This window comes from Telmatherina bonti (assembly GCF_933228915.1).
Source record: "Telmatherina bonti genome assembly, chromosome: 4".
NCBI lineage: Eukaryota > Metazoa > Chordata > Actinopteri > Atheriniformes > Telmatherinidae > Telmatherina > Telmatherina bonti.
In genome coordinates this window covers 26,639,658-26,654,840 of record NC_136622.1, presented here as the reverse complement: position 1 = coordinate 26,654,840, position 15,183 = coordinate 26,639,658, and the positions used below count along the sequence as shown (strand labels likewise).

The 15,183-nt window shown below is 39.1% G+C and overlaps 1 protein-coding gene across 1 annotated transcript in view; it reads left to right on the top strand.

Moving 5' to 3' along the window:
- Positions 1–15,183, top strand: part of LOC306754722 (dedicator of cytokinesis protein 3-like) — a gene marked incomplete at both ends in the record, with an annotated part of 45,869 nt that overhangs the window by 11,346 nt on the left and 19,340 nt on the right. Inside the window, 14 exon segments of the mRNA XM_079238787.1 lie at positions 1,840–1,936; positions 3,630–3,778; positions 4,886–4,970; positions 6,345–6,386; positions 7,658–7,812; positions 7,991–8,072; positions 8,161–8,221; positions 8,319–8,466; positions 9,467–9,555; positions 11,730–11,855; positions 13,049–13,173; positions 13,273–13,435; positions 13,581–13,687; positions 14,708–14,879. Of these exon segments, the coding sequence (XP_079094913.1) occupies positions 1,840–1,936; positions 3,630–3,778; positions 4,886–4,970; positions 6,345–6,386; positions 7,658–7,812; positions 7,991–8,072; positions 8,161–8,221; positions 8,319–8,466; positions 9,467–9,555; positions 11,730–11,855; positions 13,049–13,173; positions 13,273–13,435; positions 13,581–13,687; positions 14,708–14,879 (1,601 nt within the window).

The window sequence follows — 15,183 nt, the reverse complement described above, 5'->3', positions numbered from 1 at the left end:
AAAACATTATTTCCGTCTATTACTTTTTATTAATTACCAAGAGGACACACACAGTTCAAATGTTTAAAGTCACTTCAGTGCAGATCATATAACATAGGACAGAAGGGCTGCTTAAAATACAGATTTGTTGTGGACAATATGTGCCGCAGTCTCTCTCTGCACTTCCAGCAGATCTTTATTGGCATGTATTAAAAGATGATGCAAGACTATGTTTCTTTTTTTGTTTATTTTTTCTACTGGTTTGGCATACTCGCTCTTGATGGAAAATTACATTGAAAAAAAGTAGAATCTTCTCAGTGTCAAAGAAAAAGCATCCTTTCCCATTTTGCTAATCCAGTTTACATTGCCACTTATCAGGCACATTACTGTCTTATGTGTGTTGAATTACCACCTGAATGTTGCCTGCTGACATGCATGGACCTGCACCAAACATACAAATACACACACTGTGATCATCTTGAAACACCATGTGGCCATGGCTCCACAGATAAGAATTAAGATGATAGCATAAGCAGGCAGCAGAGCTCTCTTCATCAGCTTGATGTAATTGAGGGCTGAGATCTATGACATAGTTGAACTGGGACTTTGGACATGACAGACATTACATTACTATCCTCTGCCAAAACTACCACAGGAATATTATTTTTCAGTCAAATAATTAAATGTTCAGCCTTAGAAATCGGCATTATTATGCTTCCTCGCTGCAGGAACTGAAGTTTGTGAATTCTGCTTTGCTGTCTCATGGAGTTAATGAGGTGACACACCCTCTGCATCTGTCTAGTTTTCCCAAAACATCCTCGCTACAGACAATCACCCACACTCATAGGGCTATGGATGGATATGCTTGCCTTGTTCCAAAAACATTATACAGCATCGCAGTTAATTCTATGCTGCAAGCGAGAGCTTCTCTTAGCAAAGTGCAAAGCACTGCAGGAGGTCTAACCTTTGCTTTTATGTTTCCCTATGATTGTGGACAAACAGGAAGGATGAGCGATCTGGTTTTTATTTGAGAGCTTAACCACAGTTTCTGAATTCAGCTGCAGTGATAAACATGTGAGAGGCAGAGTGAATCTTTTCATCATTTTATTTTTCCTTCATCACATGATCTGCCCATTTCCAACCATTAGAGGTGATGAAGGTTTAGGTTACTTATGCATAAGTTTTATTCATTCAAGTTGAAAGCTACATTGATCTTTCACTACAGCATTTAACAACCATTGCTAGCCAAGATAAATGTAACTATCCTAAATATTACTGCAAAAGAGGACCTATTTTCACTGTTTGCTAAATCAGAGGGTAACTTGAGGTGAGTAACAGCACAAAATAAGGTATCTGCCTGATCTTAGGTAATTCTAGGGTACTCCAGGATATCAGGACTTGCATCTTTATCAAAACTAGTAGCACATCTTTACTGTATTAAATTGTACAACCAAATTATTTTAAATGATTTCAGTGCAGAACTGGTAGGGTAAAAAAATTGCTCAAAAAAGACATTTATTTTAAAAGCTCGCGCATTTCATGCATCTGACTTCACCGCAGGTTTCTCCACCATTTTGGAGTTTGGAGCTTTTAGGTTTCTTACTTTTGTACTGTCTATAAAAACATGTCTACAAAATGCTGAAAAGAAACGTCCTTACTTTGATAAACATGTAAGAACGAAAACGTCATTACCATGCAGGAACACTAATTATTAATAGATTTGACTGTTAAAATCTGCTGAACCTTCAGGATGTGATTTATTACAACTCATTCAGAAGAAAAAATATTTGTAAAAGTATCACCGCTTTGGAGACTGAGCTCACATTTGTACTTGTTAATTTTAATGTTTTTTTCCTTCAGGTTATGTGAAACAGTTGTGCCTCTGGAGGACCCTATCATCACAGAGACCACCTCCACCCTGCAGGAATGGGGCATCCTGTGGAAGCAGCTTTATGTGGTCAGTGGTCATATATCACAGTTTATCTCATGTCAAAATGAAACAAATAGTAATACTTTTTAGGGTGCGTCTGTTTTGCTGTTCCCATTTACATTGCCACTGATTATTCCCTTCATTATAAGGGAATAAAGAAATTTGATATTTTATTGGCACTCCTCTGTTATAAAAGGCTTTTACCACAATGTTTTTTTAACACCTGGAATGACGAAGTTTGCCAGTAAGAGCAGTGATTAATCCAAAATACAGACTGAACATACAGCAACAGTTTCTTTAATTGTCTCCCCTTAGCATGTCATTTTGACTGCCATCCTACATTTTCATGTACTATCTATACTGGAGCAGAACTGGTGGTTGGATGTAGATAATGGCCTACAGAACTGTCGTATGCAATTTCATGCTGTGTCATTCAGCCATTGATTGATTTTGGCCTGAATCTTGTAGTTTCTGCATCATCTTAACATCCACCACCTTCAGCCGGCTTTTACTTGCCAGGAAGAAATGATTACTGAAAAACTAAAGCATCTTTAATCCTGCTAAGTGTCGAGGGGGAAGGCAGGAGTGGATGGTAGGGTTTAGAGTTTAGAGCTGAGTGGCTATGTTGCAGAGCTGGCAATGAGTTTTTACATAACCTCTCACTGAGGACTGCTCATGCTTTGAGCAACTAAGCAGCCTGGGGCATTGGTGTGATGATGTAACTTCCTCTGAAGCTTGACTAATGTGAAGCCTTGATTTAACAGTGCTGGTTTTGGTGCTCACCCCCTGTGTGATATGGCCCATGTTGCCACAGTTGCATCCATAATACTAGGATGGAACATTGGCTAGAGGTTGATACATTGCACCTTAGTTTTTGCCAATTATACTTCATGGCGTTACTTTGGGGAGCAATGACCGGAGCATGGCTGTGGATTTTTTTTTTTATAACGTACATAATTAGCCCTGCAGAATAGGGGTCCGAAAGGGCTCATCAACCCTGACAAAAACCTTTGTTTTCAGCAGCTTCCAGCCTTTGAGAACATGCAGTGTTTATCCTCATTAAACTTACATTGCCACTGTGGTGCACTTAATCTTTGCATTTATGTAAACAAACCTGGGTGGTAATGTGGGCTTGTCATACCATTAGGAAGAAAAGAGGATGCTTGAATTAAAAGCGTTGTCCTTGGTCTACAAGAAACAGTGATGAAATTCATTACTGCTATAAGGTTAAAGTAGACTTGAAAGAGAAATGTTTTTTCGTTCGTTTGTTTGTTTGTTTCATTTACACAACCAATGGGCTTAAACCTCAGTTAAAATGCATAGCGAGCTGTTACTTGTGCAAGGGGTTCAGAATAAAAGAATGGTTTAGTTTTCAATTGGTTGGAAAATAGAGCTACCTAGATCCAGATGTTTGTCTTTATTAATGACAGATATAAAGTGATTTTGAATTCTTGTATGCAAGGCCACAGCCACAGCATTAATAAGTGCTGTTGCCATAGAGGTGGTGATGATGGTGGTGGGATGAGGGCTTTTTGTCTGCAACAGTGTTTTAGGTGAAGGGTACATTACAAAGTATGATTGCCAGGGACCCAAGCTGATCGGTGTAATTTAATTTACTTGCCTGTGGTTTTGATGTTGCATTAGTGTACAAACTAAATGTAAATATTAACGTTTAAGAAGATCACATGGCCAAACTGATCCATTTTGGCAACTTCAACAGAAGCACAAGGTTGATCTGTTCCATAAGCTCCGCCATGTGATGAATGAGCTAATCGACCTGCGTCGGCAGCTGATCCAGGGCCACCTCGCTCAGGACCAGACTCGCGAGATCAAGCGGCACATCACTGTACGACTTGACTGGGGCAATGAGTGAGTATTAATGTACTGAAAGCATTGTACAGTGCAATGAGTGTAGCAGATTAAAGGCATCCTTCACAGCATACATTTGTTTCTAATTGTTGACCCCAAAAGAAAGCGATTTTTTTGGGCATAGGACAAATGTGCAGCACTGGAGAGTGGGTGAACAACAGCTTTGCTATGATATAATTTTATGGTCATTTAGCAGATGAGTGAGTTTGAAGCTGCTTGCAGTTGGTGCAAAGCCCCTGGAGGAACCATAAAGTCATTTTCTTACTGTTGTCAGTTTTAAAGAAATAAATGTGTGAGGCATCCAATTCAGCTACAGAGAAGCTTGGTAGGTTAAAAAAAAAAGCCATAGTGCACTATTGCACACACATACTTTTACTTTTTGTCCACATTTGTGCTTGAATAAACTGTAAAAGCTGCTACGCCTGAAGAGTAGCAAAGTTTGGTCATGATGCATGTTTAAGTATGTTGACATTTGCAGTAAATGCTGACCTGAGAGCTGTTTTGATCTTATTTTAGCTTGAACAGATCATATATATATATATATATATATATATATATATATATATATATATATATATATATATATATATATATATATATATATATATATATATATATATATATATATATATATATAGATAGATAGATAGATAGATAGATAGATAGATAGATAGATAGATAGATGTTTATGATAATTGTGAGAGTCATCACGTGTTTTGAATATAATACAAGCATCTGCTATCTCTTGGCCCTGTCTGGTTGCTAAGCAACCAGTGAAAACTCCAGGAAGTCACTGCGGCACATAACTGGAAACATTTTCAAGTCTTTGATTTGTGTTTGGGTTTGTTAGTGAACTTTAGTGGTGGTGGTAGACAGATTTTTTTTCTAGCTTAAATCGTAGCACCACAGTGAAATGGTTTAATTTGTGCCGAATCTTTTTCTTTTTTATTTGGGCAAATGAACTCAAGCTGAGAAAAATTTAATGTTTGCAGTTTCTTTACTTGTAACATCATTTTTGCCTTTGTTTAAGACAAAACAAAAAACAAACAAAGAAGCAATAATAAAAAACAACAACAACATATACATACCTTATTCCTCTTTTGCTAGGCACCTGGGCCTGGACCTTGTTCCCAGAAAAGAGTTTGAAATGGTGGATCCAGATCAAATCAGTGTGTCAGAGCTATACAAACTGGTATGTTGGCTGTGATTATTTTCAAACAAATGTGTTTTTTTTTTAAACTTGATCATTCAATAATTCAATAGAATGAACGTTGAAGTGAATGTATATGCCTTAGATAATGACATTAAGTTAAATAATTCTCTGCAACATGCATAAACTATATTTGTAACCATGACTCCCTCACGTGACTTGCACATTATGAGCTTTTGTACCCACTAAGTGCCTTTTTGTCATTGCAAAGCCTGGTTTTACATATTGGAACGTGTTGTTGGATGTGTAGGGATGTGTGAATGCACCAATTATCAAATCATCCATAATGTGACTCACAAGAGAGAGCACGATTCAGCTGCTGGAGCTGCCTCATGTGACTGGTTCTTTGTGCTTATCTTACCGCCATATTGAGTGTGTCCCTTTTCTTGCATGCATGTGACTTTCACAAGTGTGATTGTTAGCTAGCAATGCAGACATAATGCAAAGTGACAGCCTCAGGTGGGGTTATAGGAGAGTACATACAAATGCATTTTTTAGTGTTTTTCTTTCTTTCTCTTAATAAATTACATATTCTAGTCCTGCTAGTTTTGAAGTATGAGCCAGACGAGAGACACGTTTCTATAAATAAATCATAGCTTAAATGTATTTTGGATGTCATGATGTGGGACCTCCAGACCTGTACACAAACAACTAGAAAGAGAGAGAAGACTTACTAAGGCAGATCTAATTTTAAAAAGATGCTATTACAGCAAAGATGTTATGAAATCTAATGTAATACTACTGGAGACTGTTATCTAGCAGGGAGATCCTTTCTGGTCAGTAGCTGCCGCTCCATATGCTGATGTAAAACATTCTCCAACTGCCCCGAGGCCTCGCATTATCCCATTGCCATGTTTCTCAGCTTTACACGGAGAATGTTTGTGCACTAAATGCTCTGTTCAGAAACAACAGTGTTGCTGTTCCTTGCCAAAGAGCTTCCTGACTCTGTCGATGAAAGTGAGCATGTCTTTGGCAGGGCACAGGGCCCTGGCACCTCGTCAGGTATAGGAGTAGAGGAGTTCTTTTAGGCCTCTGAGCAGCGAGTAGTGTATAAGTGTGTTTGTGTGTGTGTGTGTGTGTGTGTGTGTGTGGGCAATGCTGGCTTTGTCCTCTTCTCTCCCACATGCTCACGTTTTGCATCATGTGGGCTTCTGTTAGTGCTGCAGGAACAGAAATGTAGCCACTCCGCAGCATACGTAGGTGAAATTTTTGTAATTTGAGGCATCGACTGAGGCATCGCTCTGGTATTGTGTGTCTGAAGCTGCAATAATGTAAATAAGTTCAGAGCTGTGTGGGATGTGTAAACACTGGTTAGACTGATCTGACATATTTCCTTTGAAATTCCCTCTTTTTTAGCATGTATCCAGCAGACACTGTGGTCAGCAAAGCACAAACCAGGTACAGTCATTTTTAAGTTGGTCGTCCTGCCTCTGTCTTCAACTCCTATTTCAAATCTCTTTAACAAACACTGTGTACCAAATGAGCATCCTGAAGTCATTCATTGCCAAAGCAATAATGTTATCCACTTCTGACTTTTGGTTGCAAATAAATCATGTGCACTATGAGTTGTTTTCATGCATTACAAGGACCTCACACCAACACTGTCAGAGTGAGAGGACTGATTCCTACTGGGATCACATATGCCCATTGTGTGCACAAATGGTGCTGTAGTTTGTCCAGTGTATTTCATTTGTATGGGTTGCATTATGGTCATTTTGCAGCTAGCCTGGTTTTCCCTACAAATCTGTCTAAAGTACCCCTAAATCTGACTCATAAGCCTCATAAAATCTCACTGTCTTTTCTGCACACTTTATGTTTTACAGACTCAAAACAAACATGATGTAACTTGTTAATCGGTTAGATTTAGTGGTGCTCAAATGTGGATTATCTTTTTTCTTTCTTTCTTTATTCTTTTCAGTCAGTCATTTTTTTAACCACTTAGACCAATTAAGGGATGCGGGGAAACTGGAGCCTATCCCAGTAGTCATTGGTCAAGAGGCAGGGTAGAGCCTGGACAGGTCGCCAGTCTGTCACAGGGCCAACACAGAGAGACAAACAACCATTTACGCTCACATTCACTCCTGGGGGCAATTTAGAATAACCAATTAACCTAACATGCATGTCTATGGATGGTGGGAGAACGCCAGAGTACCTGGAGAGAACCACTGGGAGAACATGCAAAGCCCAGCCGAGGCTCAAACCAGCGACTTTCTTGCTGTGAGGCCACAGCCTCACAGGTAGTGTTAACCGCTATGGCACCGTACTGCCCATAATATTAAGCTTCTTTTCATAAGCTTTTTTTTTCCAATCATACTGCATTTAACTTATCCAGTGTGATGGAAATAAACATTTCTGTTGTTCGGTTGGTATAGTAGAAATGACAGGAGAGGAACCTTCTTGAGGCCCCTAATAGATAACTTTGCCAGTCTTTCTTTATATCTATGGTTCATTCATTTCTCAGTTTAGGCATGTCAGCTAAAGTAGCTGAAACTAGCATGTGTTTGCAACAGCATGAGACACACTGTAAGGCATATGTTAATGAATTATTCACCAGCTCTACTACCTTCACTTCTGTGCTTAATAATTGTGCGTGCGAAGAGTGGTAGCTGTTCACCTCAATTGCTGTGGTGGTTCGACATGTTAGCGATCACTTTCTTTTTCATTTCCAGGGTGATAACACGAAACAGCGCCATGGTGACGGTTGTCGTGTTCCCGTGTCACACCACCTCTTCATCAATCTGAAGAGCTTCACGTACAATAGCATCAGCGAAGATGCAGATGTCTTCTTTTCTCTTTATGACACTCGTGAGGCCAAACAGATCAGGTATGTTTAGAGAACTTGGACAGCAGCTTTTGATGGGTTCAACAGATGTTGAATGAACCAAAACTTACAAATACACACATACACATACATGTCTACTCACTATCTCAGTCCAGCAGATTGACTTGGGCACTCTGTGGTTGACAGACACTCAGAAACTGTGAATTGGCTTATTTTGCAGTGAGAAGTTCATGGTGAAACTGAACAAAAACGGAGGACCAAAGAATCCAGAGAAGGCTGATCGTCTGTGTGCTCTCTTCACAGTGAGACATTTTTGGTGCTTATATAATTCAAATATTCTGCAATTAATTTCCTATTCAAACCATGTAACAATTTCTTCTGTTTTTGCAGGATTTAAGTAGTAAAGACTTGAAGAGAGACTTGTATATCGTTGCACATGTCATAAGAACTGGTAAATATAGTACAATCCACAAAACCACGTTATATATGATAATGATTTATTCATGATTAGTCAGTGTTCATTCTCACTACATTCTTTTTGATTCCAGGTCGCATGCTACTCAATGATTCAAAGAAAGGTCCTCCTCATGTTCAGTATCGACGGCCTTATGGCTGTGCTGTGCTTGCCATGAGTGATGTTTTCCACACCATTACAGACCTCAAAGAGGAGAAAGACTTTGTGCTTAAAGTTTACACGTGAGTATACCACTAAAGCTCTTCCAGTTCTTCCTTTTTCTCTGTTTGCTTTGTCATTTTTACCTAATTGTTTCAGACTTGCTGTCTTCTGTACTTAATGCTGTGATGCACAAATGTCGTGAAAATGTTGCACATGACAACCTGGGACTTCACTGCTGATGCATGGTGGGTTTTGATTAGAATGATAATGAAGTGTCCTCTGGAAAATCAATAGCAGCTCACCCCGAGCCTGAGATAGGGCACTTGGCATGTTGTGAATCTGGCTTCTTCTGTTAGGCTTTGCCATAGAGAGTTACTCCTGTACTCTGGCCAACCCAGCGGAGGAGAGAAACAGAGAGGGGTAGGCGACGACACTGAGAGGCATGACACAGAGATAATTGAGGAAAGTTAGAGGACAAAGCAAAATAACACCAAGCTCAGCACATTTTCTTGTCAGTCAACAGATGAAATGTCTCCTTGCAGCTATGCTCTTCCTCTGAGCGTCCGCTCTGGGTCAGAAGTCACTCATACACTTTAGCATGCACAAAATCTAGGTATAGAATTTTTTCCTTGCTTACACAATATCACCATCCAGCGCAGTGTGAAATAAAGGTTTCTAGAATAGAAAGCTGTCATTTTTATTGGATTTCTCTGCTGATGTGAAGAGTTCTTCCTTTTAAAAAGCAAGCAGTGATTCAGTGCTGAGCTGCCTCCAAACTGTCGACTCCTATAATGCTCCAGTCTGTGCATTTCCTCGTGCCTTTCCCAGGGGCCTTTGGGCCCACAGTAATGAAAAAGGCTGGTAGAGAGCTGGCTGTCAGGTTTGCTTAGTGTGTTGTGCATTTGGGCTAATGTGCTGCTTGATAACAACTCCCCCTGCTGCTACCTTTTCTCCAGGAGGAAATCGGCTTTGGGACACATGCTGTTCATGTAGTCCCCATGCACACAATCCTGAACCCTCCATCTGGATCCACAAACAGGCGTGTTGTTAACAGCCGTACCCAACTCTCTTTCTCTACAGATGTAACAATGAGAACGAGTGGTACCAGGTACACGAAAACATCATCCGCAAATCCAGCACCAAGTATTCAGCCCCCAGCACCAACTATGGTAAATGTGTTGTCTGTAAAATATATTATTCATTTCAGTTTTATCTGTTGGCAGACATCTGTCGGATGAAAAGTAAAATCATGCAATCATCTTGCTCTGGTATTTTGCAAAATGGTGTGAATTTTTTTCTTTAATATATTGATTAAAGCATTCAGTTAAAAACCAGCATTGGTTTTACTAAAATAGTTTTTACAAGAAGTAGAGAAAACAGCTATTTTGGTTTAATGAACTAATATAGAAAATGATTGCTGTCATGGTACATGAAAGCAAAAGCCCGATATTTATATTTAAAAAGATGCAAGCATGGACTACGTAAGAAAAAGTTTGAATATCTTTCATTTTCAACCAGTATTGAAATGGATTAATTCTGCATTCTTTTTAAAACAAGCAGGGAGTTGGAAGCAGCACATCTGGTCACAAAAAGAAGTCAAAACAATATTTTTCTTGTATTCTTCAGCTAATATCTGACTAATAAGTTTATAATACTACATGTACAGCATGATGTTAACATGTTTATTTTTTTGTAAATTAAAATTTGGTTCAATTTAGACTAAAACTGATACATACATACATCAAGCTGCCATTTAGCACTTAGAGTTTGCCCTGTCACTGAGAATCTCTCATCATGTGTCCGCATATGGTTTCTGAGTGTTTTCAATATGAGCTGTGAGCTGGAGAACACTCCTTCAACCCCCACCATGAAAACAACCGAGATGGTCATGGCCCAAATGATCCAACTTGAAGACTCAAAACTGAATTATTCTAACCAGTTTATGTTGTCGCTTTAGTTTCTTTTACTGTAAAGAAAGTGCATTCTCTTTTTAAGATTTTATGTTAAATGTATTTTAAAATAATCTGTGTATCAAAATGCCTTCAAATATGCTAAGTCCTATAATGTGTCCTGTGCTGTTGCTCATCTACTGTTCCAACTATTTATTTAACAAAAATAAAGCCTAATTACCAAGTAAGTAGGATATTAGAGGGTGGGTAGGAGCTGATCATCAGCATGAGTGTGACCCCTTAAAACATGTTGCTGCGTAGGAAAGACATCAACAATGATCTCAGAGAAGCAAACATTGCTCTCCAATACCCTTGGAGGCATAGAAAATCATTTTGAAATGGTCCCTCTGCCGTCAGAAAGATTATTCAGATGTCTAGAAACCTTCAATAAAGTTGCCAGTCATCTCAGGAGTGTCCGTCTGACAGCTAGAGGTGTCTGAAATTAGGTCACTTAACAGGACAATGCACACAGAGGCAAAGAATGAAGGTGCTACAGTGCTCCAGTCAAATCCAGGCCTCAAGTTGACTGAAAAGCTCTGGGAAATGTCAGAGAGGTGTAGGCAAATGAGTGTCCACAAATCTCAATAAAGTTAAGCAACTTAAAGAGGATAGGGCCTAAATTTCTTCATAATGATTTGAGAAATTGATAAGGACCTACAGAAAAAAGATGAATCTAATTATTGCTGCTAAAAGAGAGCATTGTGTCTTTGTTTTCCACTTGAAGCATCTGTATTTTGTATTCATTTCTGTGTTCCATAAATGTCACGATAACATGCCATATGTTGTTGTTCATCTGAACTTTTCTTTACATCAATCCAAAACTTGGTAAGGATCGTGGTTATATACCATCCATCCTGCCATTTTCTTAACCGCTTGGTCCAGTTATAATACACTACCTAAAATAAGTCAAAATCTTTCTTACCACTAGCTGTCAATAATGCCTGATGGCGAAAACACCTTGTGCCTGAAGGTTTTATTGAATTGCTGGCTCATATGTTATAAAAAGATCACCTTATTTTCAGGGTAAAATATTGAAAACAGTACACACTGTTATGACAGATTTCAAAGTTTATTGTTACTCCTGTTTTTAAAAAACATGTTACAAATGTAATCTTGACTCATAACTTCATATTTTATTGTCATAGAGTTCTATTTGACCCATGTTGGTATTTCATGTTTATGCATATTCTAATGTTCTTTAATTACGCTTCTCTCCCTCTCTGATTCCCCCCCACTCCTACGCACACACATACACCCTCTTCTTCTCCATCCCCATGTTTTATGTTTATTTTCTAAATCCCATTTTCTGCCCCAAACTCCACACTTCTTCATTCGCCCCCACCACCCATCCCATATACACAAACTAAAATGTGCCCACCATGTTGTTGCCGCAGGCCTCATCATTTCCCTGCAGCTGCTGCGAGGTGAGCTGGAGCAGATCAGACGGGAGAACCAGGCTGTGTTCAACAGGGCCTTGGCACTCACACGCAAACTGGGTTTCCCAGATGTCATCCTGCCAGGTAAGGAAGCAAAGAGCAATGGGTGGTAACTGGTACAGAGAGGAGGGGGGGGTCAGAGGTTGGAGTGCTGGGAGGAATGGAAAGAAAGGAGGGTCACAGATCATGGTGAAAAGGAAGCAGATGAAGGAGAAAAGGGATAGGACATGAAGGATTTTAGATAGAAGAGGACTGAGAAGGATAAAACAGCAGGAAATAGATGTAGGAGAGAACGGGGTGGGCTGATGTATTAAAAAAGAAGTCGCAGATAAGTTGTTGGTGAAGTGCATTTATTTAATATCAGAATAGGATAAAAAAAATTAAATTAATGGAGCATAATTAACTTATTAGTTTGTATAGTAACTTTTATTGAATGGCTCGTATTTTGTAGACTTACATTTTCTTATTCTTGCCAGAAAGAGATGCCCATGTAGGTCAGGGGCTTAAGTGTGTGGAAAGCAGAGTACTTTAAAGATGACTCAAAGACAAAGAAGGGGAGAGGTGTGTGTTTATTTCGGAATATTTCATCAGCTGACATTGCAGTGCTTTGTTTCCACCGAGAATGTAGAAAGCTCTCCTCCAATTCTCCAGCTCCTCTCCAGTTAGCCTGAAATACCTCCCAATAATGCTCCTTGTGAGTCATCTGTCCCAAAGGAAATGACTTTGATATAAATAACTATAATCTGATTTTATAAATAACTGCAATATCTTCCTCCAGTGTTGCCACCGATATTTATGCCATCAAACCTTGACCTCACAAAAGGTGCTGAGACAGTCATAAACCCTTGTGTGTTTCAACTCAGCAGGGTTGTTTTAAATTAAAGGAGCAGTGACATACAGTGTAATCCATATATATGCTTAATTTATGTTGACGACTGAGAGTTCATGTGTGGAGCAGAGGCTGACATAATTTATGAACATCGCCAGGGCGGGAAGACATGTTTGTTTTCATAGTCAGGGAATTTCTGAGATGTTTTTGTCGTCCTAATGTAACTTCGCATTTTCTTTACTCCGCGTTTCCTAGTTAATTACACTTCTGACAGTGAGATTTTAAGACTTTAAGGACTTATGCTGATTTAATGCAGCTCCCTCTGGAGCTACAAAAGGCTTGATATGATGCTTTTCTTCACAAAAATACTAATATCTGCCTGAGATAAAAGCATTGAACCTGCTAGGTTATTGTTTACAAAGTATTTCCTTCTGTTTATTTTTCCAAGGTGACACACGCAATGACCTGTATCTGACCCTGGAGCGGGGGGAGTTTGAGAGGGGTGGCAAGAGTGTTCAGAAGAACATCGAAGTCACGCTATATGTGCTCTACGCCGACGGGGACACGCTCAAAGTATAACTCATTTGCACATCACTTATTATGCGCCACATAATGAGTTTATGACTAAGGACGGGTATAAACTAGTTCTCACTCATTCTATGTTTTCTGTAGGACTGCATTAGCTTGGGCAGCGGGGAGCTAAACACCACCGAGTATCGCTCATTTGTCCTGTATCACAACAACAGTCCTCGCTGGAGTGAGATGGTCAAGCTGCCCATTCCCATAGATCGTTTCAGAGGGTCCCACCTACGCTTTGAGTTCAGACACTGTTCCAGTGAGTCCCTACTGCAACCCAGCGTCATACCCTCAGCGCACAAGTCTATCAGGACAGACTGCATCCTGCTCACAGCTGTTCAAGCATACAGAGTTTGTGCCATGTCGACATGTATGTCATGCGTGATGTTGCAATGTCCTTGCAGCTAAAGACAAAGGGGAGAAGAAACTGTTTGGCTTTGCCTTCACTCCTCTGATGAGAGAAGATGGGACAACCCTCTCAGATGAAATTCATGAGCTGTATGTGTATAAGGTACGACAAGGTTAAGCACACAGTAGGCGTATGATTCATATTCTCAACTATGGAAATTGTTGCATTTATAATTTTCTATTACAGATTGGTTTAAAGAAAAAAGAATTGTCAATAATCACTAATGCTGCAATGCAAGAGTATAATACAGTTTGCTGTTGCTAGAATTTACCCTTGTCCTGAAAACACATCATCCAGTTAACATTTTTAAGAGAAAAGCTCAGTTAAACATCAAACCCAGGACTGCAATTCCTTCCTGCATAAGATTCAAGGAAAATTGAAAGATAACATTTTATTTTGTTATTGAAGCTGTTGGACAGATGATACTGTTTTCTTTATGCTTTTACATTCAGTTTTATTTGTTTGTATTTGTGTTTATGTTTTTTTCTATTAATTTAGGATAAATGAAATGGTAAATGGAAAACAGACTGTTGTACATATTCATGCACGCACTATCACAGAACATCTGATTAAATATCTATACACCCCACCCTCCTATTATCACACATATTTATACACCAATGACATAGTGGGACATCAGAGGCAATGTAGGGTTTAGTATCTTGTCTCAAAGATACTTCAAATCTGTTCTGGAGATGCTGGCATCAAATTTTAATGGTCTTCTTGTTTCAACCACAAGTGGTCAATCAATGCAGGTTTTATCAGATACTACATTCTAAAATATAAAGTATTATGTTTACAGATGTATAACATATACTGGATACTAATGTAGCAAACACCAGTGTTCACATGAAGTGAGTCTACAAAAGGTGTCAAATCCACAGCTGAGAATATTTTTTTATTAACATTTAATCTCTGTCTGAATATAACATAATGTTAGCATGTTTACGTTTAGTCCTCATATAATAAGAAAATCGTTTTTGTGTTTGACATTGGCAGCTGACCATGTAGTGAAAAGAGAGATGAGCCAATCAAACGTCTCTGTGCTCCAAGATAGATTGAAAACATGTGAAATATCCAAGTCCTGGTTAACCCTCTCCCAACTTAATGTGTCTCTTCTAGTGTGATGAAAATGCCACCTTCAGTAACCAGGGTTTGTACCTGAGCCTGCCCTGCTGTAAGGAGGACTTCAACAGCTGTCCCAACCTGCCGGCCACCCTGCCCTTCCAGAGAAGCCCCAAAGAAACCTTCTGGGTCTCCACAATCCTCTGCTCCACCAAACTGACACAAAATGGTAACCAGTATCCCTACATACTGCTTGTTTAATGTTGGAAAAGCTCAAGGTAAAAAACAACATTAAATGTCAGTGTTTCTTTTAGGAGTACAAAACTTTGTAATATTTGTCCTTAAAAATATTATTATCTGTGTTTTGTTAAAAGTGTTGAAAAGATAATGCATGGGACACTCTAAGAGGTTGTAAAGATGACTTTCATAAATGGTTTATGGGTTGGGTAATAAGCCTTTGCTTCAGCATAAATTCCTTTTGGTTCATTTAGTTTATCTTGCTTGCTTATTAATTAGTCTGTTATGTTTGTTAA